Source organism: Rhipicephalus microplus, chromosome X (assembly GCF_043290135.1).
Source record: "Rhipicephalus microplus isolate Deutch F79 chromosome X, USDA_Rmic, whole genome shotgun sequence".
Taxonomy (NCBI): Eukaryota; Metazoa; Arthropoda; class Arachnida; order Ixodida; family Ixodidae; genus Rhipicephalus; species Rhipicephalus microplus.
Genome location: NC_134710.1, coordinates 255,572,902 through 255,597,669, shown reverse-complemented (window position 1 = coordinate 255,597,669; position 24,768 = coordinate 255,572,902). Strand labels below are relative to the sequence as shown.

General features: G+C 41.0%; 1 protein-coding gene across 11 annotated transcripts in view; it reads right to left on the bottom strand.

Annotated features, from left to right (window-relative positions):
- The window catches only part of LOC119182137 (uncharacterized), a 44,981-nt gene that overhangs the window by 9,024 nt on the left and 11,189 nt on the right, over positions 1-24,768 (bottom strand). For 4 of the 11 annotated variants that reach the window (XR_012887278.1, XR_012887280.1, XM_075878967.1 and 1 more), the window contains 5 exons: positions 14,393-14,560; positions 12,974-13,085; positions 12,754-12,890; positions 5,317-5,363; positions 975-4,251 (listed from right to left, as the gene is read on the bottom strand). Coding sequence is in view for 8 of the 11 variants with exons in the window: in XM_075878967.1 (XP_075735082.1) it covers positions 14,542-14,560 (19 nt within the window). In the remaining 3 variants the exon portion in view is untranslated. Of the gene's footprint in view, positions 1-974; positions 4,252-5,316; positions 5,364-12,753; positions 12,891-12,973; positions 13,086-14,392; positions 14,561-24,470; positions 24,535-24,768 lie in introns of those variants that run through there. The other 7 variants (XR_012887279.1, XM_075878972.1, XM_075878964.1 and 4 more) reach the window with 4 other exon arrangements.

Sequence of the window (24,768 nt, the reverse complement as noted above, 5' to 3'; positions counted from 1 at the left end):
CCCAAGACATGAACTACCAAGCAATACGTGTAGGCAGTGTATTTCAAAAGGGTGACTTTGCATTGCTAGGAAGCAACAAGCTAAGCAATGTTCAGGCAGTGACCCTGAATACGAGAAACGAGAACTTTAGCGACAATACATGTTGGCTGGTAAATCCACCTTACACACTAGCGCTCGTTTCTCGCCTGGTGGAAAAATTCACGGGTATAAAATTCCTCCGCTTCCCTTCAGGTGCCGGTAAGTTCGCGTTCACCCAGAATGTTACTCTTCATGCGAGGTGTCTCACGTTTGTGATTGCGCTTAAACGGAAGGCTGGTAGTTTCTGTCACGTTGTGATGAAATACCACAAGTGTTAATGAACACGAAGGAGGTGATGGCAGTAGTGAAATTCCAGCGACTCACATCAGAATGCCCAAAACAAACAACCAATGGGCATGGACGGTGCATAATAGAGTGTAAGTAAACTTGTGTTTCATGCGCTGGCAGATCTTGACGGAGTTCACGTGTTCTGAGAAATTAATTATGGTGCACTATGCTCTGAGTATACGGAGTTCATTCCTTCATCTCTGGTGAACTGATCACTGAAGATTTTGTGTAGTTCGAGCCTGCTCCTGTTCATGCTGGTGTCACTACTAGAAACATGAATGCACGTACTATGCTGTGCAGTGAAATATTCTGTACAGTTCTGAAGCTGCTGCTGTTTACGCTGGTGTAAGTACTAGAAACATGAATGCACGTACTATGCTGTGCAGTGAAATATTCTGTACAGTTCTGAATCTGTTCAGATAAAAAGAAAAGTTGGTTGCACGCTTGCAAACAATGGAAAACACCTTGCCGCAACGCTATGGTTTCAGGAAGCCGAATGAACAGAGCTACGAAAAAAAAAGGAGAACATACCATGTTTTTTGCAGGCATTTAAGTGTTTTTGTGCATATTGGCAGTGACCAAGTTTTATGTGAGTAATCAAAGTCCGGTCGCATGTGCACTTTTTATTGAGACCAAGTGAACATTTCTCATCAATGATTACCTTAGGCTCGCAGATTGCACAATAGAACCTCTACGATTGGAGTACTTCAATGATATCAGTAGTCAAAGTGCAACTGAAAGTCTGCCTGAAAACTAACGTGTGCAAAATAGTGTTGCCAAAATGCAGCATATCTTACAAAAAAAAACTTACTCATTACGTATCGCAAGCATGCTTAGATGCACACAGTAAAATAAAAAAAAAATTGACTAAAAGCTACCACTGCGTCAGGACGACTTGACAAGCAGAGATTAATATAAAAGTCATTCCTAAAGGCATGAAGTCACAGACATCGACAGGAAGAAATTCGTTCAGCAAAGTAAGCAACACCAAAATGTAATTATCAATGTACAAAAACATGCTGCATATACCTTTCATTCTTCGTAGTAAGTGGAACCCTCCTTGACCTGTCAAACGAACTTCCCCCCGATGAGGACTACGCCATCTACGCTTAACAAAAAGTAACGATGTCTTCTTCGATAGAGTGGGTAATCCAAATAATGTGTTTTCAAAGACTAGTTTATTCAATGGTGCGGCGAGAAGATACTTTTACTTACTCTCTTCACAACCTTAAGCATGGGAAGAGGGGGAATCTCATGACTTGATATACATGTGTACCATCTGTTTAAACTACTGCCGATAGTGACGTCACAGAGAAAAGCTCATGCCAGTGCACCCCCCCCCCTTTCGGGTCTGTGTGAACTTCCCCGAAAAAAATTTCTGACTATGCCCCTGGGCAGAATAGATAAATTTCAGAACGAAAAGCATGGGCCTGAGTATGTCATACTCTGGCTGATATATCACAGCAGCCACATATCATTCCTTCTTGCACATGAGGCCGTGGTTAAACAAGTGTGCTCTTCGTTACACTGAAGCTTGAGTGCATGTGATCATAAGTGTGGTCAGTTGCAACAGCCACAGTAGGGCACTAGTTTACGATAAAAAGAAAGTGATGCTAAAACTTTATTATAATTGATGATGCTAGCAAATCAGAAGTCACACTCTAGTGTTTGCAGTTTAATTTTAAAATTATCAGATATAGCATACCTGCTCATTAAAGAATAAAAGTCCCACACAAAACTTTGGCCGTCAGTGATACAGCAAAACCTCGATTCCACAAATCTCCTGAGACCACTAAAAATCATTCAAATTTTTTAGAAATCCTTAAAGTAAAGGTGTTAAAAATTTGCATCAAAGTCATCAACACAACCACATGAGTTGCCTACGTGTGCTGTGTATACATCTGTGACCGTGTTATGATAGTGGCAGGTATGAAGCTGGGAATTACTTTTGCAGCCACAATTAACTTTTTGAAATCGCTATACATTACTTTGAAGTTTTGTGGAGGGATAAGGGGGATAAAATTCACTAAACGTAATTCTGAAACAGTCAGTATTCTGAAACTCATAGTAGTGAAATATTTTTTCATTGAACCAATGTACATTTGAAAGGGGATTTTCAAAGAAGTTGTTAATCAAAGGTGCTTTATAATGAGATTTGACTGTACATTCAATAGCAAAACAACCCTTTCCTCTCCCTCCCTGCCTTTACTTCACAGTGCACACCATCCTGTGTCACATTTTGCATCTTTATTATTCTGGTCGCTTTATTACAGTATTATATCTGGAGCCCTCTACTACGGAGTCTCTCATAATCATATGGTGGTTTTGGGACATTAAACCCCATATATCAAAAAAATTTTGATTGTTAGTTAACTAGAAGAAATCGTATAAACCATTATATTAGTGGTTTACCACTTAAGGGAAGATGCGATTAAAAAAAAGGTTGCATAATACGGTAGCCAAAGGCAATAATATTTTTTGCTGTATGTATAAGTTATTTCATGCTGATTTCAAATATGTAATTAGTTTTATAGTAAGTTGCACAGTTTTCGTTTTGTGCCATGAAAATGTGTATTAGTTCGTTTTGAACAAACTTTTTATGCCACTGAACTTTAGAGTTCTGTGCCAATAATGGCTCATATTGCTACACATTAAGTGTATAATACAAGTAGCTATCAAGAAAGTGTGTATAAAACATTTTGATGGTCAATAAATATTGTAAGGTGAGAATTCTTAGAATCCTGAGCTCATACTACTTGCTTACTTTAGGTTAGTAATAATTATACAGGCATTATCAAGTTTTAAATAAGATACTAGCAACCTTAACATGCTAAGGAATATGTGGGCAAAATTTCAACCTTATTGAGGTATCAGAAGTACCAAAAACATGATGTTCAAACTCAAGAAGTTGCTTGAAAATGGATCTTGAGAAAAACGCATCTTAAAGGTATAAGTGAAAGGCCATCTATGTGGAACAGATGTGTTTGTTTGAGATGATATCTTCTATCATAAAAGTTTGGCAATCAAAGGTATTTTGAGCATTTGGTTTTAGTGAATTACTCATGCGAAATGCCATGGCAAGCAGCCAGGTGACAATTTCCAGGAGACTTTAAACAATAAGCTCTCTTTAGTATTTTAGTAGCCACCTTGTGCTCTCTCTTTAAAAGCACTTTTAGCTCGCTTCAAGTTTAATTACAATGTTGAGTTTCTCTGTCATGATTGCAAAGAAACTAAACTGGTGAATGCAAATAAAAACAATAAAATATGTATTTTGAAAAAAAAAACGTGTATTTCGACTCATATCTTACCTTAATACTGAATCATACTGTTGTTTCTAATATATTTTGTCAACAATTGAAGGTACTACACCATACTACATATACATACACAGTTAAGGTAGTCCACCTTACATTAAATTTTCAAATTTACATTTCTTTTATGTGCACATCACATGATAAGCATTTGAAGACTGCAACAGCAAAAGCTTACACCACAGCATCATGCTGTGCTTTTACTGTAAGAGGGGAAAAAAAGAGGACTTACGGCAAATTAAGACAATGATGTAGGCACTAGTGAGGACTATACCAAAAAATAATGTACATTAGTATGGGACACTACAAAATGACATGGAATACTATATTTAGCTTCAAAGGTCCACCAGTACACCACAGGGAATTTTTACACCGCCAGTTCCTTGCGTGAGTTGACAGCCGAACACCTACACAAAATTTGACAAAACAACAGAACACTTGTGTATGCCACATGCAATGAGAAAAAAAAAAACATGGGTAGTGTTGAACGTCAAAACCTTCCTCATTACAGCACACACTTGACTGCCTTTAAGGATCTGTCGAATTTCAAGAACAGCAGCTTGCCTGTGTACAGCTGCATGGAAAGTAATACAGACTTTTTTGACCACTTCATTGAATAAAATGCAATCACGAAAACCACATTTCAAAGAAGTCTGCAGAGTTAGGTTCATCTAACAATAAATATTTATATATTTCCGTTTGTTGATTTTCTAGGGCAAATAAAATTTAAAAACTACTATTCTAGAAAAAATCAAGGCTCAAACTGGTTACTTAACGTACAAGTGATGCTGTTTACCGAGAGACACCACACGAGTACAACTCCATTATATCATTGAGCACGTATGAAGACAGAAATAAAATTTTAAAATATGGCACATTTTAATGATTATTGCAACTATATAAATCTGATATGACTGAGAGGAACATCAAACAGCAGTGCAAATGTCATTTGACGTTTCAGTCATATGCCCCTGAGCTGTGGCCTTTTTTGTTTTTGTTTTCACTCCCTGTTTCAATACAATATGCCGGTTAATGAAAGACAACACCCAGTAAAGCATTACATTTACCATCAGGTCCATGGCTAGCCATTAGTCTGATGCAATAAATTGTATTTAAATGTAAATTCTTCGCTTTTGTTCTCAGTAAGACCATAAAAATTGAAATAATACAATGAATGACAACAGGTAACACATCTGGTGCTCAGAGATGACTCAAAGATACCTGCACATCATTTTACATGTGGGAGCACAAGACGACACACAATTCAAAATGCTAACAGCTTTACCAGATAACCCTGTTCAAAACCTGTCTAGTCGCCTGCCTTCCCTTAATTTGGACTTGGCAAACTTAATGTTTTCTTTATTATCTCCTGCAATATCAGCATTGTCAACCTATGGTATCATCAGTTTCTGTCTATTGCACAAGTTGATTGTATAAGTTTTGGTCAGGCAGAAAGCAAACTAACTGATATGCAAGTATGTAATGAAGCATTAAACTGCAAACAAGGAAACAATACATAGGCTCCACAATGAGATATCCTTGACTTCAGGAAACATTTCTCCATTACAATTGCTAATGCTCTCATATGACGACAAGCCGGTTCATAAAACACTGGACAAAAATAGGATTAAGTCCATACCTTCCAAATAGATGTCTCTGTTGAACAAGCCTGCCGACAGTCGTGTGCTGCAATACAAAAAGAGAGGACACCTCATAACTCAAACGAAAACCTAACTCACATGAGTCTGCTCCTGGTGGCAAGGCTGCGTGTGTGAGAGCGAAAAATTTCAACTGAATTTTCAAATCACTCAGAAGACAAAACAGATGAAAAATAAAATAGAGCACCCTGAAAGAACCTGTAGCCTTCATGTATATCAGCCATTAAAGCAGTGAAGTGAAAAATAATGAGGTAGAGCTTCATTTCACAGTTTTTGACACCCATGATTTTATTCTGAAGCTGTGCAAGCAAGCATTGCATCTTGTAGTTGCCAAACTTGGCAAAGCTGATCACCCTTGCATCATAGAAATTACTTTTGAATATAATTCAACTATGTTGTACTGAAATGGATGCTTTAGATTTTAACAAGTTCAAGCTTTACCTAAGAACATTTGTTACTGTAAATACTTGTCAAAAAAAAAAAACCGAGTGCATTTACGAATGCAGGAACCATCAAAGACATTTTTCGCATTTCAATGCGGTACTACTCAATGCAGCTCTAATAAATATTTTTTAAATATGAACCCCAACATAAGATTACTAGTTTCATTATTATTCTGATTCCAATGCATTACCTTGGCATACACAATAGCAGATGCAGCACTCTAACGGTTTGAAAAAAGATGTGAAAAGAAAAAAAAACACATAGCACCATGTTTACTGGAATAATTTCAAAATAGCACCATGTTTACCCCATTCAAAATGTGGCCACCACAACTAGGAATCGATCACGCACTTTTAAGCTTATCCCCTTGACATCTTCCGTGCTAAGCTACCACAGCAAGTAATTTGTGCATTTTTATTTTATTTTAGTGCTTAGAAAAAGGGGCACAAAAATCTCTAAGTAATTATGTAAACACATCTAAACTAACTTACACGAAGGCTATGTTGTGCAAAATGACACTTTACCTTGATTTGAATAAAGGAAAATGCCGAATGCACAAAACCAAATGTGGCAACAAGTGAGTACAAGCACCAATAAAATGACACAATGATAAAGCCCCCTCCTAAAATGCTATGCAATACAGTAAAACCTTGTAAATAAGAATCTCCTGGGAATGTGGCATATACAAGCACATTAACTGCCAAGAACTACGACAAGACTTTCTTGTCAATGCATGAAAACTGGCACCACTTCACTAAAAGGAGATACTTACTGCCACATGGGGCAGACTGCTCCTTCAAACCACTATTCAAGTATTCAAGTTTAGCACATCACCTACTAGCTCACACAATTACTTATACCCTTGTTACATTGGAGGTGACGATGTCATTAGGTTCAAATGTTAGTCAATGCAACAAATACCATTCAATACATGGTGGTGCTACATAGGAAAAAGTAATGTCATTCGTTCATGACATCAATGTCAAAAATGCAGAAAAAAATGGCCAGAAAAGTGAAAGGTAATTGTACAGAAACAAAAAATTGAAGTTATTTATTTTAAAAGACAGGTGAGAAGTCACCTCGCTAAATAAATTTGCCTAGAAATTTTATATCGCAAAATATATAGCCACTAATAAACCAAGTTGATCCGCCTAGCCGGTTGCCACAGCCGATAACACAAACAACACGGCTGACATGGCAGAGCCGCTGATTGACAACGGCAAGTTCATTTGTGTCTCTGCCACATCTCACCACAAAAGGGTGTAGCAAGTACCTTGTTGAGCCATTGTTCTCGCTATTGTTCTCGCCAGGGATGTGTCTCTGAAAAACACACTTAGAAGTCTCGCACAAAGTGGCAGCAGTGAATGGTGGCAGCTTGTGTTTATTTGCTACCTATGAACAGCGTGCAGTATGCTTTACAACTGCTCCATGCTGCGCAAATTACTGAGCCGCTGCTTGAAAGACGCGCATAATTGAGTTGTCGGCAATAAGTTATACTGGTCATAAGCCATTCCTGGCCACCATCACACCTCAGTGCATCCCTGATGCTTATCCTCATAGGTTGTTGGTGGCCTCCATTACGTTGTGGTGTATTTCTGATGTTTATCCGTAATACTATATATCACGTTGCAGTAACCGCTCTGGAGTAAGAATTATCAGTTGATTTGTCCCTACACCAACCAAAGAGCAGGAGATATTTTGTGGCGTATTGTGGCTTCCGCTACACAACAAGTTTAGGGGTACAGTGAAAATGACAAAAAGTAGTTACGACATTCACTAATGATCAAGTTCTGTGGAAGTTGAGTCAGGAATCCACCACAACTACAATATGATCATACTTTTAAAACAGGTACGCTATAGCGAGGTTTTACTGTAACAACAATTCCCTAGTATAAAATTTCTACTCGAACTTTTTCACATGCAGACTAAAGTATGCATACATGACGTCCATGCCGATCTTAGCTCATCCTGCCCTGAAGGCAGGACTGAGGGCGCAATGTTAGCGAGTAAGTTCTTATATATTTCTTTGAACTAGGATGCTATCTTATGCGGGCACAAATTATGCAAGGCAGGGAGCACCAGGGGAGGCAACGGCCCCTTCAAGTTTTTACCAGCCAACCTGCAGCCCCCCTGGCACAATGACAAAGCAGATAATCCTGTTTGACCTCAAGTGCAAGTTCAAGATATGCAAATACTTAAATTTTGTAATCAAACTATACATCTTCAATTAAAACAACCTCTGAACAGGAAGCTCAACAGAACATTTTCATGCTTTGCAAGCAAGTACAATGCTTGAGCAGAGCTTCTTTGATATGAGAAATCAAGCTTATATGCATCAACGTAAGTATGTATAATATAATTTACATTACATGCTCACATAACTACTAAATGGCATATTATCCTCAAGATTAAGACACACACACAATGGCCCCTTCTGGGTCTTCCTTTCGTGTGTGTCTTAATCTTGTGGCAAAATATGTACCTAAGCAAGAACCAAGTGGGCAAACAAGCAGGTGTGTTGAACCAAGTAGTAGCTAAGGAATTTGTGAATGATTAATGTTTACTTGAAATTATTTGGCAACATCAATTACATTAAGCTTATGTCAACAGTGAATTTTTTTTCGCAATGTTAATTTTTTTTATTTTTAGTTTTTCTGCACGCCCGGACATTCAAAAATGTGTAGCAACAAAAATTATCTTCCTATCATCATTAGTTAGCGAATTACTATTAGATTTCTATACACTATGCTCATATACCGAAACCGAAACCACAATGTGTTGGTTAAGAAAGTGTTTTTCGTTTACAGTAGACTCTTGGTAAACGGAAATCTGTTAAATGAAAGTAATGCTTAAATGAAACTATTGCCTCTGCAATGATTGGTTTTGGGCTTGTATTCTGCACTTATGTTCACCTCTCAGTAAACGGAACTCCGGTTAAATGAAACATATTTTCCTGGTCCCTTCAGGTTCCCTTTACTGAGAATCTACTGTATATTAATATAATTCAAAATACTTCATGAACTTTATGTTGACTGTTACATAAGAGGATGTCATTTTATATAACTTTGTGCTTCTAATTGTTTTCAAATCTTTAAAAACAGCCACAAGGAAGATGCAAAACGCTCGTGGAATGTTTGTTGTTTACCTTAGTCGGCATACGTCAGGCATCGTTCTACATTTCTTCCATGTGTCAACACTGCAACGTGTGTGTACTTAGGCCACCTGGATCCGAATATATATTCAGACCAGCATTACTAAGTGCAGAACTCAGAAGACAAGGAAGCGCAAGTTTGGTGAAAATCGCTACACCCTGACGATGCTGCCTCCTGACACAGGCACGGGTGTCTCGGCGACCGTGATAAAGCTTGCGGGCATTAAGAAAACCTACGAGGCTCCGCCGTGAAATTCTTCGCTCCAAAAGAACAGGCTTGTGGACATTGACACTTTTTCTTCGATGTTTTTATCACTAGTGACATGCCCTGGATGCATGAACCCAACGCTGAAGCTCGAGGAACGCTGTCACCAAAGGATATGCTCAACCCGTGCGGTCGTGTGTCCTGACTGTGGCTTCGAGCATCTATTTGATACATGTAGAAAGACGGGACATGTAATGAAAATAATGTTCGTCTGCTTTATGCGAGGCGCCAGTTAGGAAAAGGGCACACAGGTGCAGAATTGTTTGCCAAAGTCATGAACATGCCTGCTCCATGTCACTCCGCCTACGACAAATTATCGTCTCGGCTTTCTGCAGCTGCAGGAGAAGTGGCGTCGAAATCAAGGGCCAATGCTTCTGTGGAACTTAGTCGTGTTGTGGGCAGTGCCGAGTATGGTGTTTCAGGTAATAGCACATGGCAGAAGCGTGGCCATACATCTTTGAACGCATGTGAGTCTGTGATTTTTATGACACAGGAAAAGTCATAGATGCTGAGGCCCTTTTTAGATCGTCTAAGTCTTGTAAAACTAAAAGGAAGCGGAGGCCAGAAAGTGCTTCTCATAAGGAATGAAAGGCAAACCACACATCCTGTCAAGCAAACCATGAAGGAAGTGCTGGCAGTATGGAGATGGTTGGTCTGTACCGAATATTTGAGAGGTCGCAGCCAAAAAGAGGCTTTAAGTACCTGAAATTCTACAGTGATGATGATTCCAAGAGCTAGGCCGCTGTGAAAGACATGTATAGAAAGGACAGTGTCCAGCAGCTGCAATGCATTGGGCATGTCCAGAAGCGTGTTGGCTGCCACTTCAGAGAACCTCAAAAAAAGCAGTGCGTAGTCTCGGAAGTAAGGGAAAACTCACTGATGCCCTCATTGACCGCCTGCAAAACTACTATGGCATTGCCATAACGGGTAATGTCGGCAACCTTTCTACAATGAAGCAGGCTACCCTTGCCAGTATTTTTCATTGCAGCTCTACTGACAAGCACCCGAGACATGGTCTGTGCCCACTTGGACCGAACAGCTGGTGTGGGTACAGAAGGGTTGAAGCACTCGGCCAAGGGGAGTATGTGCACAAAGGACGATTTTCGTACCATGTTCTCAACAAAGTCAAAATTGTGTACAGCGATTTGTGCTCCGATCAATGAAATGTTTGCATGGAAAGACACAAAATGCAAATGAGTTTTAATGGTCAGATATGGCAGCGGACTCCCAAAGGGGCCTAAGTAAGCTTGCCTACAGTAATTTTTACCTTGCATGATGCTGTGGCACACTTCAATAATGGCAGTGTAAGCCCTAGACATCCTGAGCCAAGCTAGCATAGAAGCAGGGTACTACATGAGGAAAGCTTGCATTGCCAGAGATCACAAGTGCATGCAGAATGTCAAACGCAAGTCAGCAGATGGGACGAAACAGGCCAGAAAGGAAAGAAGAGCAGTCACACAAAAAAAAGGAGACCATAATGCTATTCAAGAAGGACCCACCTAAGAATCAGGTGCATTTTAGGACTCTGTGCAAAGTTTTCTGCCCACTCTCTTTGTTTACGTTTCCCTCAAAATAAGAATTTGCTGAAAACCATGTGATGCCAACTTTCATAACTTTTTTTCCTCAGTGCATGCTTTGAACGAAAATTTAGTACAATGTTTCACCACTTATATATCTGTGCAGTGAACAAAGATAAAAGAAATCGATCGATTAGTTTTGAATTCACAGCTGATTTTGCAAACAAGTTCAGTATAAATTGGCAATTTTCCTGAGTCTTTTGGAGATTTCAACATAATTTCCTTGATATTTACTGTATTTTATTTATCCTAGTTCACTGCATAGCTCCAACCATTGATTACAGAAATGCCATAGCTTTACTGAATTCAGGCACCCGTTAGTCACTTATCACTACTAACGTAACTATCACTTTACATTAAATATTTGACAAAGATGGCCTTTCTAAAAATAAAATAATCAATATTTTGCACTCTAAATGGCTAGACAAAGTAACTGAGACACGCTTGTTCCGAAAAAGCAGTTATTTTATTCCTGGCTTCTCCAGTTGAAAAAAAAATTTTTTTTTTTGGGGTGGCATAGCACTTTAATGAAACATGCTACCACATGTCCAGTTGTACTATCGTGCTCAGTATGAGCTACCCCGAAGGAGCACATGTTCAATCACAATGTAAGGTTGTATAGTTGCACCAATCATGACATTTTTGTGTTATCAGGGGTGGGCTCGGCCATACCTGTGAGTACGCATCGCCCAAACTTCCTTTCATGCTCGCGCTAGTTTCGCGCTGTGGTTATATGAGCTTGAAAAATGATGCCTTAGAGGGTGACAGCAAGTTAGTGGGGGCGATGCACACCCGCAAGAATAGCCTGACTCTCTCCCAATAACTTGAAAATATGCTACGATCGGCGCCACTGTACAACATTGCAGTACGCTCAGCCATGCGCTCACGTGGTGTAGTTCATGCTGATAGTACATACAATGTGGTGTTCACTGAAAGAGAAAATTAAGTGTGAGAGTTTTTAAAAGATGCAAACATAATTAAACTGATCAAATAATCAATTGTATTAAATTGCTAAACAGCCTAAATATCTAAATGCAACAATGAAGTGGAACCTGCATGCCCAATGCACCTGCTTATGAACCGTTGGTCCGGCATAACAACTGCTTTTATTCAGCACAACTATATCACGGAACATTTATTACACCTGCCATTCTGCGTTCTCAGGACTCCAATGAGTGTTATCCGTCATACACATTCAAAAGAGACGCGTCAAGAACTTCAACTTCTGGATTATTTAGCCGTACATGAATCGAATGGCCCACACTATTCTATTTGTATTTAAAATCTGAAGTGTTGGACAAACATTATAAAAAGTTTAATTGTGGGTTTTAATGTCCAAAAACTGTACAGTAGGCAAAGAGAAACACCATTGTGTAGTGTTCCGGATTATTTTTCTTCATAGGTAGTTCTTTCAGATGCACTAAAAACATGGTACACAAGTATTTAGCATTTATAACTACTCAACTGATGTCACTGTAGTCAGGAATCAAATCCACACAACCTCCAATAACTGCCGACGAGGTTATAAGTTGCATTAAATTCGGAATCACAAAAGTAACTGAAGTCTGTTGATTTTTGTTTCCTACTTTCAAAAGACCTTGGAGATCAATAGCAAATACAAAAATTGGCGCAATACTTACATACTGCAATAATAGTTCAACAGTCTAAATGGTGCTCTAATATAAAAAGGCTTCATCGAGAAAACACTGTGCACAAACTGAACAAATACTATTCAGTTATTAGGAAGTATAGATATTTCAAATAATAATGATATATTTTCATGAGATGTGGCACATGAACTCATATATTTCTAGTAAAAGTAATAAACTGACAATTATAGCACCCTTACTATCCATGTCTTTGACAGATAAGAAACCACATGCAACACCCAGTTGCAAAATTCTTTTCAAGAGAACTCTGACACTGGTAGTCAACCAAGACAGTGTAATTGTATAGAATATTAATTAAAACCAATCCTTACTTGTCTCTTCCAGGTCGAATCCCCACTTTATGCAGCCCATACGATGGTTGATGATCAGAGGTTTGCATTATTAGAATTGAGTCATAGAGAATACACTCTATATGGCCTTTTCTTTTGCTTCTATAAAGTATTCGATCCTAAATGAAAATAGGTTTCAAGTGAAAAATGAGCCTGACAATACCAATGCAATGAGTTGAAAAGTGCAAACAGAGGCTATTACCGTGTACGATGGCACTCTATGCTTCACACCATCAAACTGACTTGAGCCAACTTCGAATTGGTAGGTCAGTCCAAATTTTCTCTTTCCTTCTTAAAAGCCAAAGATGCCTGACCTGATGAGCAGAGAAGAGAGAGATGCTGCATACAACACTGGTGAATGGAAAACATACACAGGAAACTACACAGTTCTCTTCTAATTCAAACAAATTTTTAGAACTTGGCAAGAAAAGGTGGTGCTCTTTTACGAGAGATTCTTAACACCGCAAATCACTGTGCAGATAGCAAACCAAATACAGCCTCATCATGTTATCTTTCATATTAGGCACACGGTACAATTGCAAAACTAAAGCTCAGCAGTTGTGTAGTAGTTTCTGTTTAGCAAAAATCAAAAGGCTAGCACCACCTCCTAGATATCTGTTTCCAAGATCTTTGATAAAGAATGAATGCATCTGAATTTCAGTTAAGATCACTCCAGAAGGGTTGAGAGGCGGTGTAATTGGTATAGGTTCGTACTGAAATATTGGGAGCACAAACCAACAGGATGCAAAGGAGGAGACAAACAAGCGTATAAAACAAATTACTTATTTGTTATAGCATATCTGAAAACATTGCTAACCTTCATTTTTGGCTGAGCAGAAAAGACTGTACTACCACTCTGCTTTAATTTTGCTGTTGTAAATTTTGCAATAAAATAAATTATTCAAATTGGAGAAAAGTTTTCATCAGCTACTTTGATGTTGTGACTTAAAGGCAACTTTTTTTTTAAGGAAGCCTCAGCTTTAAAATACACTACTGAAAGTTTTCACTATACAGTGGGGAAAGCAATGTCTAGGGAATGTTTCAACGAAATCATTTTCAAACAGGTTCATTATTAGAAAGTTTGTAAGCAATTTAACTGCTTTGTTACTATTTTACCAGGAGGCAAGCTTCATCACTAATGCAATTACCCCCTTTGCCTCAGTCATTTTTTGCAAGCAGAGCTCCTTCACCCATGTGAAACGTGGTGTAGGGGCCACACCATGTTCACATGACTAGCTCCACCCCCCTTTCACCTTGTCTACCTAATTTTGCTTCATGGCACATATCTGGAGAAAAAGTATTAGATGATTATTAAATGTCACATGCCATAGAAAGTGATACTACAAGCAGTGTGCGTGAGGCATTTGTGTGCATGACCTTGACTCTTGTTCCATGTGCAGCTTTCACGAGAGAAAATGCTTACGACGTAGTTTCACGTTTCAGCCGCTTTCAAATTATGTTACTGTCAGTTTTATGCTTTGCAAGCACTATTGCCCCCCCCCCCCCCCCAATCTACACATCACTCTGTTTCATTTTAAATGCACAAACCTAAGTAAAGGGCGTTCTTTAAAAATTTCATAAAAGAAGGAAGGTCGTGTACAGAATATGCAAATATACAAACCATCAAGCATAGCACTTCTCAGCTGATAAAACTTCAGGAGGTTCTCATACATAAGTTCTTTATTCTCACGGTGATCCTTCAGTAAACCAAGGACAGCGGAACAATCATTCATTAGTCGAAAATTCAGATCACTACATCAAAATACATGGTCAAATCTTGCAGTCACATCTGCAATGAATCAAAAGCACATTCACAAACCTTCTAAGAAAAAAAAAACACCAGGCTTGTGCAAAGCACGCAGCACAGTCACAGCAAAAGCTGGAAGAGCGGCCTTTCTAGAGCCTTTTTTGAACACTCTTGTAGAGACTACTACAGGTAGTACACTTGCATGATACCCACTACACAGTAAATCACCATAATATTTGTAAAGTAGAAAAGTGTGCACTATTTCATTAGTATTTGTCTTTCTTCAGAGGAGCGAGGTACCCGCTATGCACCAGTAAGGCATTATGTGTAATTTACTGATGCTGTAGCTAACGACGACAAACAATTATGACTGACCCTTTCGCAGTGGCCTGCAACCACTCAATAGACGTTACGACATTCGCATTGGGTGATGCTAGGTTGCTTTGTTACTCTTCTGAAATGCTCTTTTAACATGATTCCTGAACTGACAAGAAGCGTGCATAAGGCAAGTCTGCAGCAAAATTTCGAGCACAGGAGTAGCTCTGTGGTAGAGCACTGGGCTACCACAGACAAGACCTGGAGCCCCGTTTACGTGAGACAATTTTTCTCATTTCGTTTTTTTTTTTTTCATACTTCATGCGATATTGATTGCGAACACTGTCGGCGAACAAGAATGGCGCGGAAGACGGTTTTTATTTTTTTTTTGTGATATCACAGCAGCTTTCACTGTAAAAATAGTAACTTGCTAAGAAATTAAAGATGAGAGATTGTGAGCACAATAGGGATAGTAACAGCTTGTTTTCACAAATAGACCTCATATTATGTCTAGTTTTCTTTATTATTTTTGCCCTTAATGTGCTGTAAGAGCATGCAAACAGTAAACAGAGCAAAAGACAGCCGAGATTGTTCATTCTAAAAGACAGGGTGTCCAATTACAGACACACAAAAAAAGTCAAGACACCACAAGAGGGCCTGGGCTGTCTATTAGAATGAATATTCACCAAATAGCTCTGCTCTATGTTATTATCAGCTGACATTGGTTGGTCAATACTGGCTTGATATTTGTTTATGAAGCATGTTATGGGCCCAAAAGCGGTAACTAAGGTAAGAGATAAGGATAACGTTGGCCTGTGAATATGAGACATGCAGTTGTTTCCTTTTGTAGGAAAACATATCGATCTACAACTATGAAAAAGAAGCTCCAACACTGCAAAACCAGAATTACCCACCGAGCATTCATACTTGTGTGATTTCTTTATTACCCATAGTATCGAAAATGGTGACTAAAAGCTGTTGCAAAGGGCAAGTACCGCATCAAGAAAGAATTGGCATGTTTATGCTCACATGTTGAATCTGAATACATGATTTTTACAACAAAAGCCACAGGGCAAGCATGAAGTGTTCAGGGTGGGTTATGGCAAGGTATAGTGTCTTGTTTCAGAAAAATGCCTGAGTAGAACAGCCTTTATAAGGGACCCAAATTTAATGAAGTTTGTGATGTAATGAGCTGCTTTTTTTTTCATGTATGCTGGCGACATTCAGAAATGCAAATACTGCTGCAGCCAAGCAATTGAATTGTATCTAAGCCTTCAAGTGTGTTTTAGCTAACTTGAACAAAACACTTATAAAAGCAAACAAGTGAACAGTACTGCTTTTTATACTCTGGCATAAACTTTTGTGTTAAGACTATTTCAAAAATTAATGAAGATTAATCACAGTAGATGGTCTTTAAACCCAAACGGAAAGAACCAGGAAAATATATTTCATTTACCAGGAGTTAAATTTAGTGAGAGATCAACAGGAGTGCGCAATACAAGTACTAAACCAATCATATCAAAGGCAGTTGTTTAATTTTATCAAAGGAAGCAGTTCCATTTAGCAGACTTTTACTAGTACATGAGAAGTAAACCTTCGGAAGAGTTGTAAAGGATATTGCTTTGTCAAGCAGATGTATAGCAGACTTTCTTTTCTTTCTCCCTTCATTTTAATCTATATTAGCTAATGGGAAACGTGCAGCACCTGTAAGTGGAAGAACAGTCTACTGCGCCACTGCACCGCCGCTGCACCACCACATGCCACCACTTCAGTTTCAAGTGGCGTGCTACAAATAGACACCTCTTTTTCTGCTACACCCACATTATACACAAGTGTGTGGGTGGGAAGACGACATATTTGATAAAATGATTAGGCCTTCAGAAAGTCAACAGTGCAGAATTCTTTTAGGGCCTCAAACGAAAAGAAAGGACAAATTATATGGAATCAGTCATGCTTTCAATGTGATAGAAAGCACAGACGTGTGGCAGTATATTCTGAAAGGGCAATCGGCTGGACAGTGTAAACCACAAACCATAGGCTGTCAACATCAATGTTTGAAAGGATTCTTTCTTGCCATTTTGCCTGACGCCGTTTGTCTGACACCTGTTAGACAACCCCTTGCAATGGGCACAAGTAAAACGTACTATCTCGGAACTGCACGTATTGTATATAGTAATGTCTGAAAGTTCCAAGAAGTTCTCTGCACTGTAGTGCAGCTCGATTTCTAGGCGTTGCTCCCGCTGCACAAGTCTTTGAGTAACTTTGTCACATGCCATCCTTACAAATGAAATCTTAACTGTCATTAAATGCAATAAAATGGTCTGGTGCAGCGTCGCTTGTGTGCACAGTGCTGTTAATAGCAATGGAAATACAAGGGGAATAAAATTCTGGCGGTCCACGACACATTTTGCCAGGCATGCGGAGATTTTTCCCTAGTGTTACTGTTTACGAACTGCGGTACAGTAGAAAAACAGCCACAGCCCACAAGGGAACATTGCTGGATCTGTTGATGGTTTTCCACCAATAAAATGTCGACTGCATACTCAAGATCACTTTGCTGGCTGCCACACATTTACATCAGCACCGTAAAAATATCAGTTAACTTGCGTAGAGTTTAAATTCACACAAAAAAGCTACAGCATGAACTTGATAAAAGTGCCCGCATGATCACTTGCTATATGCGGCATACACTAATCAAATTTCAGTATATTTTTGAAGCAGAAAACTGAAAAACTTTGTTCCAGGTGCATAGTTTTTATAGTTATGGCACAGTTTATGACTCAGCAATTCATACGCGACACTGCAAAACAACCCAACATGGCTCTACTGATGGGTCAGCTGCTGCACAAAGCATGCCAGTTCCTTTCATTCACTTATGCACTGCGGCGCCACAGGCTCAGTGCTTGTTTCCTAGAGCTACAAGTGAGAATAAAGAAAAGATAAGCATCTTTTTCAGCTGCATATTTTAATGTAAAAGTTGAGCGGGCATACATAGTATAACTGTATGGCCAGTGCAGAAAACAAAAACTGTGAGAGTAAAACGCTAGCAGGTGCTACAACGCTGTTTATATTTAACTGCTTAGTATGGCACAGAAAACAAGTAATTAAAACAAAGCTGTTTGATCACTCTGAGTGGAGCTTCGCTTCCAGGGCCTCACTGGCTATCGCGGCTTGCCTGGGCTGGTCAGTAGTCGCCAATCCATCTTTTTCATTTTCTTGTGCTGCCTGCTGCCATTTTGGTAGCACAGGTGATGAAAATCTTACTTCTTGATGCTGCCAGCTGTCTTCACTGTTTGTGTATATATCATGTCGCACACAATGTGTTCAATAGTTGTGGAAAGCGAAGCAAGCGTTCGAGGAAGTCAATAAAATTTATCCGAGATAAATCTGTACATCTTTCAAGCCTGTCATTCTTTATAAAGGTGAAGAGTGGGCAGGGGAACACACATAGATAATTTCATTCATGTCCAATGACCTCAGGAAATTGTCAGAATTGACCTTTAGGTCATCATGTACAGATTCACATGAGATAGACCACCCTTTGCTTTTGTGCTGAAGTTGAGTTGTGATTGTTTTGATAAGTCAATCTGATGACAGATCTTTTCACAATTTTGGATATGCTCCTTGTAATAACGTGAGCAGCAGACAGCATACCAAGAAGCAACTGATAAGTTTATTAGAAGACGCACCATATATAGGCGCAGAACCACGTGATCGGTCGCACAGGAATGCGCGCACTGGGTGCGCAGTGATAAGTGACGTCACGCTACAACACTCCTTCCCCTTCAGATTACTTCCGAAAGTCACTGGACTGGTATCTGTTCGGGGCATGTCGTACACGTGCACTACGACGCAGAGTTGGAAGTTCGGCTGCAGGTGGCGCGTCGTCGGCACTGGGCTGGTCCGGCGAGCCGGAGGCAGCTGCTCCGGCCGTGGGCGATGCAGTTACCGGAAGGAGAGACGTCGCAGAGTCGGTTGCGTGTGGATTTACGAGAGGCGACCCGGCGACTGGCCCACATGCCATCGGAACCGTCGGTGGAGTCGTGTCTACGGATGCCGTTGGAGCAGGTTGTGCCTGCGGATTACTTGAAGAATCCTGGCTTCCGTGGCGGGCTCTGATGTGGTCCGAATGCGTAAATCGCACCGCCTGCGACACTTTCACCAGATAGGTTACGGGACTGATAACCTGTGTCACGACACCATCTTCCCACGACACTGTTTCACCTCGCACAGTCTTCACCCACACAGCGTCCCCCACAGCAAAACATCGCGGAACCCCCCTAGACATGTCCTTTTGCACTTTGGTACGTTGCTGCTGCTCCCGCATGGAGAGCTCGAAATCTGGTTTTAGCAATGACAGCTTTACCCGTGGCTGTCTTTTCAAGAATAATTCTGCCGGGGTCTGGCGAGTGGCACTGTGCGGAGTAGTCCTGTAACTCATTAGATAGCTGTCCAAGCGTTCCCGAAATGAATGTTTGTGGTGGCTAGCTTTGTCCTGCAAGACATGCTTTGACAGTGCTTGTTTGGTAGTCTGCACTAAACGCTCGGCCGCTCCGTTAGAAGCCGCGTGATAAAGAGGTGTCTTGACATGCCTTACACCATTTACACTCAAGAAGGCCGCGAACTCTTCGGAAATGAACTGCGGTCCATTATCACTCACCAGTACCTCTGGCAGACCATACGCGGCAAACATACTACGTAGCTTCTCAATGGTTTTGTTAGCAGTAGTGGATGACATAGGCGAGACCTCGATCCATTTAGAGAACGCGTCGACGAGAACCAAGAACGCCTGAGAGCCCTTTACCGCATAATCGACGTGCACGCGTTGCCAGGGCCTTGTGGGATAATTCCATGGTTGCAAAGGAACCGGTGAAGCAGCTTTTTGGACGGCCTGACAAACCTGACATTGTCGAACGTAGCTCTCAACCGAAAGGTCGAGGCCAGGCCACCACACAAAGCTTCTTGCTAACGCTTTCATGCGACTAGATCCCGGGTGGTCCTCATGCAATAGCTGCAAGACCTGTAGCTGGAGCTTATCAGGTATGATCACCCTTGATCCCCACGTTATGCATTCTTGCTCTACTGATAGCTCGTCGCGCCGGGAATAAAATGGTCTAAATGCTTCAGAGCACTCTGAAGGCCATCCATTTAAGATGAAGTGCGTCACGCGAGACAAGGTGGGATCACGTCGTGTGGCTCGCGCTACGTCATCCGCTTTGAGGGGCATGCTGTCAAATAGCAAGAGACACTCGGAAGGTTCATCAGCCGCTACAATAGGCCGTGGAAGCCGAGACAGAGCGTCAGCCACTTCAACATTTCTTCCCTTTCGGTATTTTAGTTTATACTGGTATGCTGCCAGGGTAATTGCCCATCTTTGCATTCGAGCTGCAGCAAGCGCAGGCACCGGCTTGTCGTGGCCTAATATTCCGAGCAATGGCCGATGATCTGTATAAAGAGTGAACTCTCGTCCATACAAGTAGCGGTGGAATTTTCTTAACCCAAACATCAGTGCTAATGCTTCGCGTTCGCACTGAGCATAGTTTTTCTCTGCGGCTGTAAGTGTTCTAGAAGCAAATGCCACTGGCCTTTCGTGTCCCTCTGCGGTCTCATGAAAAATGACAGCCCCCAATCCATACGACGAAGCGTCACATGTCATAGCCATTGGTTTCGCCACATCGTAAAAAGTGAGCACATTACTCTTGACAAGTAACAGTTTCGTAGAAGCAAATGCTTCGCTACACTCCCGTGTCCACGACCACCTTTCGCCCTTGCGCAACAGACGGTACAATGGCTCTGCCACGCAGGCAAGGTTACTTAAGAACTTTGCATAAAAGGTTAACATGCCGAGATAAGCCTTTAGCTCTATTTGGCAAGTGGGCTCTGGCGCTTCTGTGATCGCCTTTATCTTTTCTTCTGTAGGATATATACCTTCAGCGCACACAGTGTGACCGAGATAAGTCACAGTGCTCTGAAAAAACCGACACTTTTCCTCTTTCAGTGTCACGTTGTAGTCACTCAGCCGCTGCAGGACTAGTTCCAACGTTTTTTGACAGTCGGCTAAGTCTTTTCCCGACACAATGACGTCGTCTATGTAACATCCCACGTGCGGTATGCCTTTGAGCACCTCATCCATGAAGGACTGAAAAATGGCTGGCGCACTGGCTACCCCAAATGATAAGCGCTGGAACTCGAACAGCCCCCTGTGCGTATTAATAGTTAGCAGTGGTCGGGACTCGGCAGTGAGCGGAATCTGCTGATACGCGGCCGAAAGATCCAACACACAAAACACTCTGCCGCCAGCTATGGCAGAGAACAAATCTTCCGGTCTAGGCAATGGGTAGTGGTCGGTCTTTAAAACAGGATTAATGGTGACTTTGTAGTCCCCGCACAGCCTCAGTGAACCATCTTTCTTTTGGATTATGACTACTGGCGTGGCCCAATCGCTCCGATTTACGGGGCGTATAACACCGCTTTTCTCTAGCCTTTCTAGCTCGCCTTCCACTTTATCTCGAAGCGCAAATGGGACGTTTCTGGCCTTGCCAAAAATAGCCGTACAATTCTGGCTTAAAACTATCCTTGCTTGATAGTTTTTTACTTTTCCAGGTTGCTTAGAAAACACCCCTGGGAACTTCTTTTTAACCGCCTCTACCTTGTGAGAGTCGCTTACATTTATAGCAAACACGCTTTTCCAGTCAAGCCCGAGCCTTTCAAGCCAACTTCGCCCCATCAGCAATGGTAGCTGCTTGCCGTTATCCTTGACGATAATAGCGGGTAGCCGCAAAGACTGTTTTCCCACCGTAACGGAAACGTTGCATTGCCCTTTTACTGGAACAGGTTCCCCAGTGTATGTTTTTAGGGTGACTCGAGATGGCTCGCACTTGACATGAGGAAATGCGTTCAGCCTCACACTCTCAGGAATTAGTGTTACAGCTGCTCCCGTATCAATCTGCATGCAGAGGTCTTGCCCTTCTACGTTTAGCTGCACTTCATACCCAGAACGCACGGTATTGATAACATGGTACACATCTAATTCAGAGTCACTATCAGAGCAGTCCACCACGTTTGCAGTCTTGAGTTCTCTGCGATTACTTGGACACATCTTCTGTAGATGACCGATTTGAGAACAGCTGTGACACTGGACGTTCTTATACCAGCAAACACTAGCCGCATGCGCCTTGCCACATCTTTCGCAAACTCGCTTGGCTTCCTTGAGCTTCCGAAGCTTCGATTTCTTTTCGCTTCCTTTTCCTCTTATCGCCATTGCATAAAAAGCCGCTTCCTTGCCTTCTGCATGAAGTAACGCTGTCTGTCGCGCAGCCTGCTCTCGGTCCTGGGCTATCTTGCACGCCTTTTCGAAGGTTAAATCTTCTTCAGCAAATAGGGCGAGTTGCGTTTCCTCGCGTCTTATGCCTGCCACTATTCTGTCTCGCAGCGCGTCTTGCAGAAACTGACCGAAATCGCACTTCCTTGCTAACTGTTTTAAGGCCACTATGAAGTCCTCGACGCTTTCCTGCTCTTCTTGTGCTCGCTTGTTAAATTTGCAACGTTCGGCAATGACCGAGCACTGTGGGCTATAGTGTTTCTTCAACAGCACTGTGACCTCTTCAAAGGACTTGTCCCCAGGAACAGCGGGTACTACCAAACTTTTGAGCACCTCGTACGTTCGTGGTCCTATCACACTCAAGAATACTGCCAGCTTCTTTTCCTCTCTGATGTCATTTGCGGTGACGAAGTGCTCAAAACGCTCCAGATAGGATTCAAAATTCTGATCCTTCTCGTCGAACTCGTCTAGCTTGCCTAGTCGCGCCATTGTTCAGTAAAAGTGCAGTATACTTATCGGGTTGCTTTCCCCGACGACTGCGTTGCCTCTTGCCGAAGGTAGTGCCGCCGAGTTCAACCGTCCCAGGCCATGGCTGCCGTTGTTTTCTGGTCCATGGCTGTCGACCGCCGATCGCCCGCAATACTGCTTCGTACTGAGCTAGTACAAGGGGGCGGATCCCATCCTCGTCGCCAGTGTAATAACGTGAGCAGCAGACAGCATACCAAGAAGCAACTGATAAGTTTATTAGAAGACGCACCATATATAGGCGCAGAACCACGTGATCGGTCGCACAGGAATGCGCGCACTGGGTGCGCAGTGATAAGTGACGTCACGCTACAACACTCCTTAACTCTTTTTTCCTGAGCTAGAAAAAAAAAGGAATAAAAACATCAACAAAGTTGAATGCAATATGACAAGACTTTTAATTATCGAAAGCACGAAAATTTTTTCCTTTGTCTTTTTGGCACTGAAATGTAGCTATTGACCAGTATAAAGCATCACTTCTCTAGCATGCTAAGCATTATAGATTGTGACCCATATTAATAAGACAAGTCACTAGTCGCTACTCTTAGCCTTAATTCAGCTTGCAAATAAGTGGTATTCTTGATGTGGCTGAAAAATCAGTTCCTCCTAAAAAGGTCTACTCATGGTACTTAAAGGAATGCTGCAAAACAAATATCACATGTTTTCATTGTATGTAGGGGACGCCTAAAAAAGGGCAATGTTGTTAATGCCATACCTAGTCATGCATTTCAGACAGGGACTTAAAAAAAAAAGGTACGTCGCTGTCTAATAATGCATTTCATGCCACAGTTCCACATCACTATCTGTGTGCATTAACATTATGCCACATGTATAACATGACAATTGTCTATACTATATACAAGTGAGACGACTCTACCAAGTTCCTGCTTACCAAGAAACATAGACCTCGTGAGCTGAAATTTCACAATAAATGTGGTGCCCCTGCCTTCATTGCAAGGGATGATACTAAGCAATACAAAGTCTGACTCTTATCTCAGTTGGCTGCCTAGCTATCAACTAAATGAAAAGCAGCTATTTTAAATTATTTTGCGGCATTTTCTGTGTTTTATAGCATTTGACACTGAGAAAAGTTGCTGAGAACTTCTCCCTACTAATTTGACATGCTACAGGAAACCACAGTGAAATATGGCTCATTAGCCCCCCAAAAAGTAGCACTTTGGCACCAGATGTTGGGATAAAATGTCATCATTAATGTTGCTATTACATTATTAATTGCTATTAGCCAAAAGGACTGGATCTGACAGTTCGATCTTACAAATTTTTCAAGCAGTAAGAAGTGCAATGTACAATTAGACTAATCAAGTTCTGCTCATTCTGGGTAGCATGGAGGGAGACAACATGGCATAAGTAAATGCATGTTCTGAACAAACTCAAACGTTTTGCCAAGTAGCGCTTAGTGTGCAGTGGCAAAGCCTGCTGAAGACACTTATCTTGCCTTAGATTAAATTTATTGCATTTTTCTTAGATACTGTGCGGCGTCGTTTGAAAGATCTAAATGAAAAATAGGCTTCAGCATCCGCGAAGATTATAGCAGAGAAAATAGGTTGAGTAGCAACATGTGACACTAAATGGTCAATTGCACTTGTTGCAGATGCAAATGAGTCATACTTAAAGGGATACTGAACAAATCTTTTGCTGTCGAGATATTTAGCTCAACTAAAAGCTGGGCACTGAAAGCGGTTAACACAACCTTACTTTCAGGCAGAACCTAAATAAAAATAGTGAGCTTAACCTATTTTTCACAAACTGTCACACTTCTGGTGGCCATACCGTGAACTAGAAGAGGTGGTGTTTCCCATGTTCAGGAATAGGAATGCCAACAATTAGTCACGTGCTAGGAAATGAAAAATATAAAAGTACTATAAGGAACTGTCTAAGAATAAAAGCATGATGCTTCAACAATGCAATAAAAGCAAGTGTCGAAAAAATGTGCGAAACTGTCGATTAATAGAAAGTTTTTTTTGGTACCTAGTTTTTTGCCATTATGAGAACTTGAAATGGTGGTCACGTGCACAAAAATTTCTGCCACTAATAATGTTTCGGGAAAATACTGCAGAACTAATGTCTA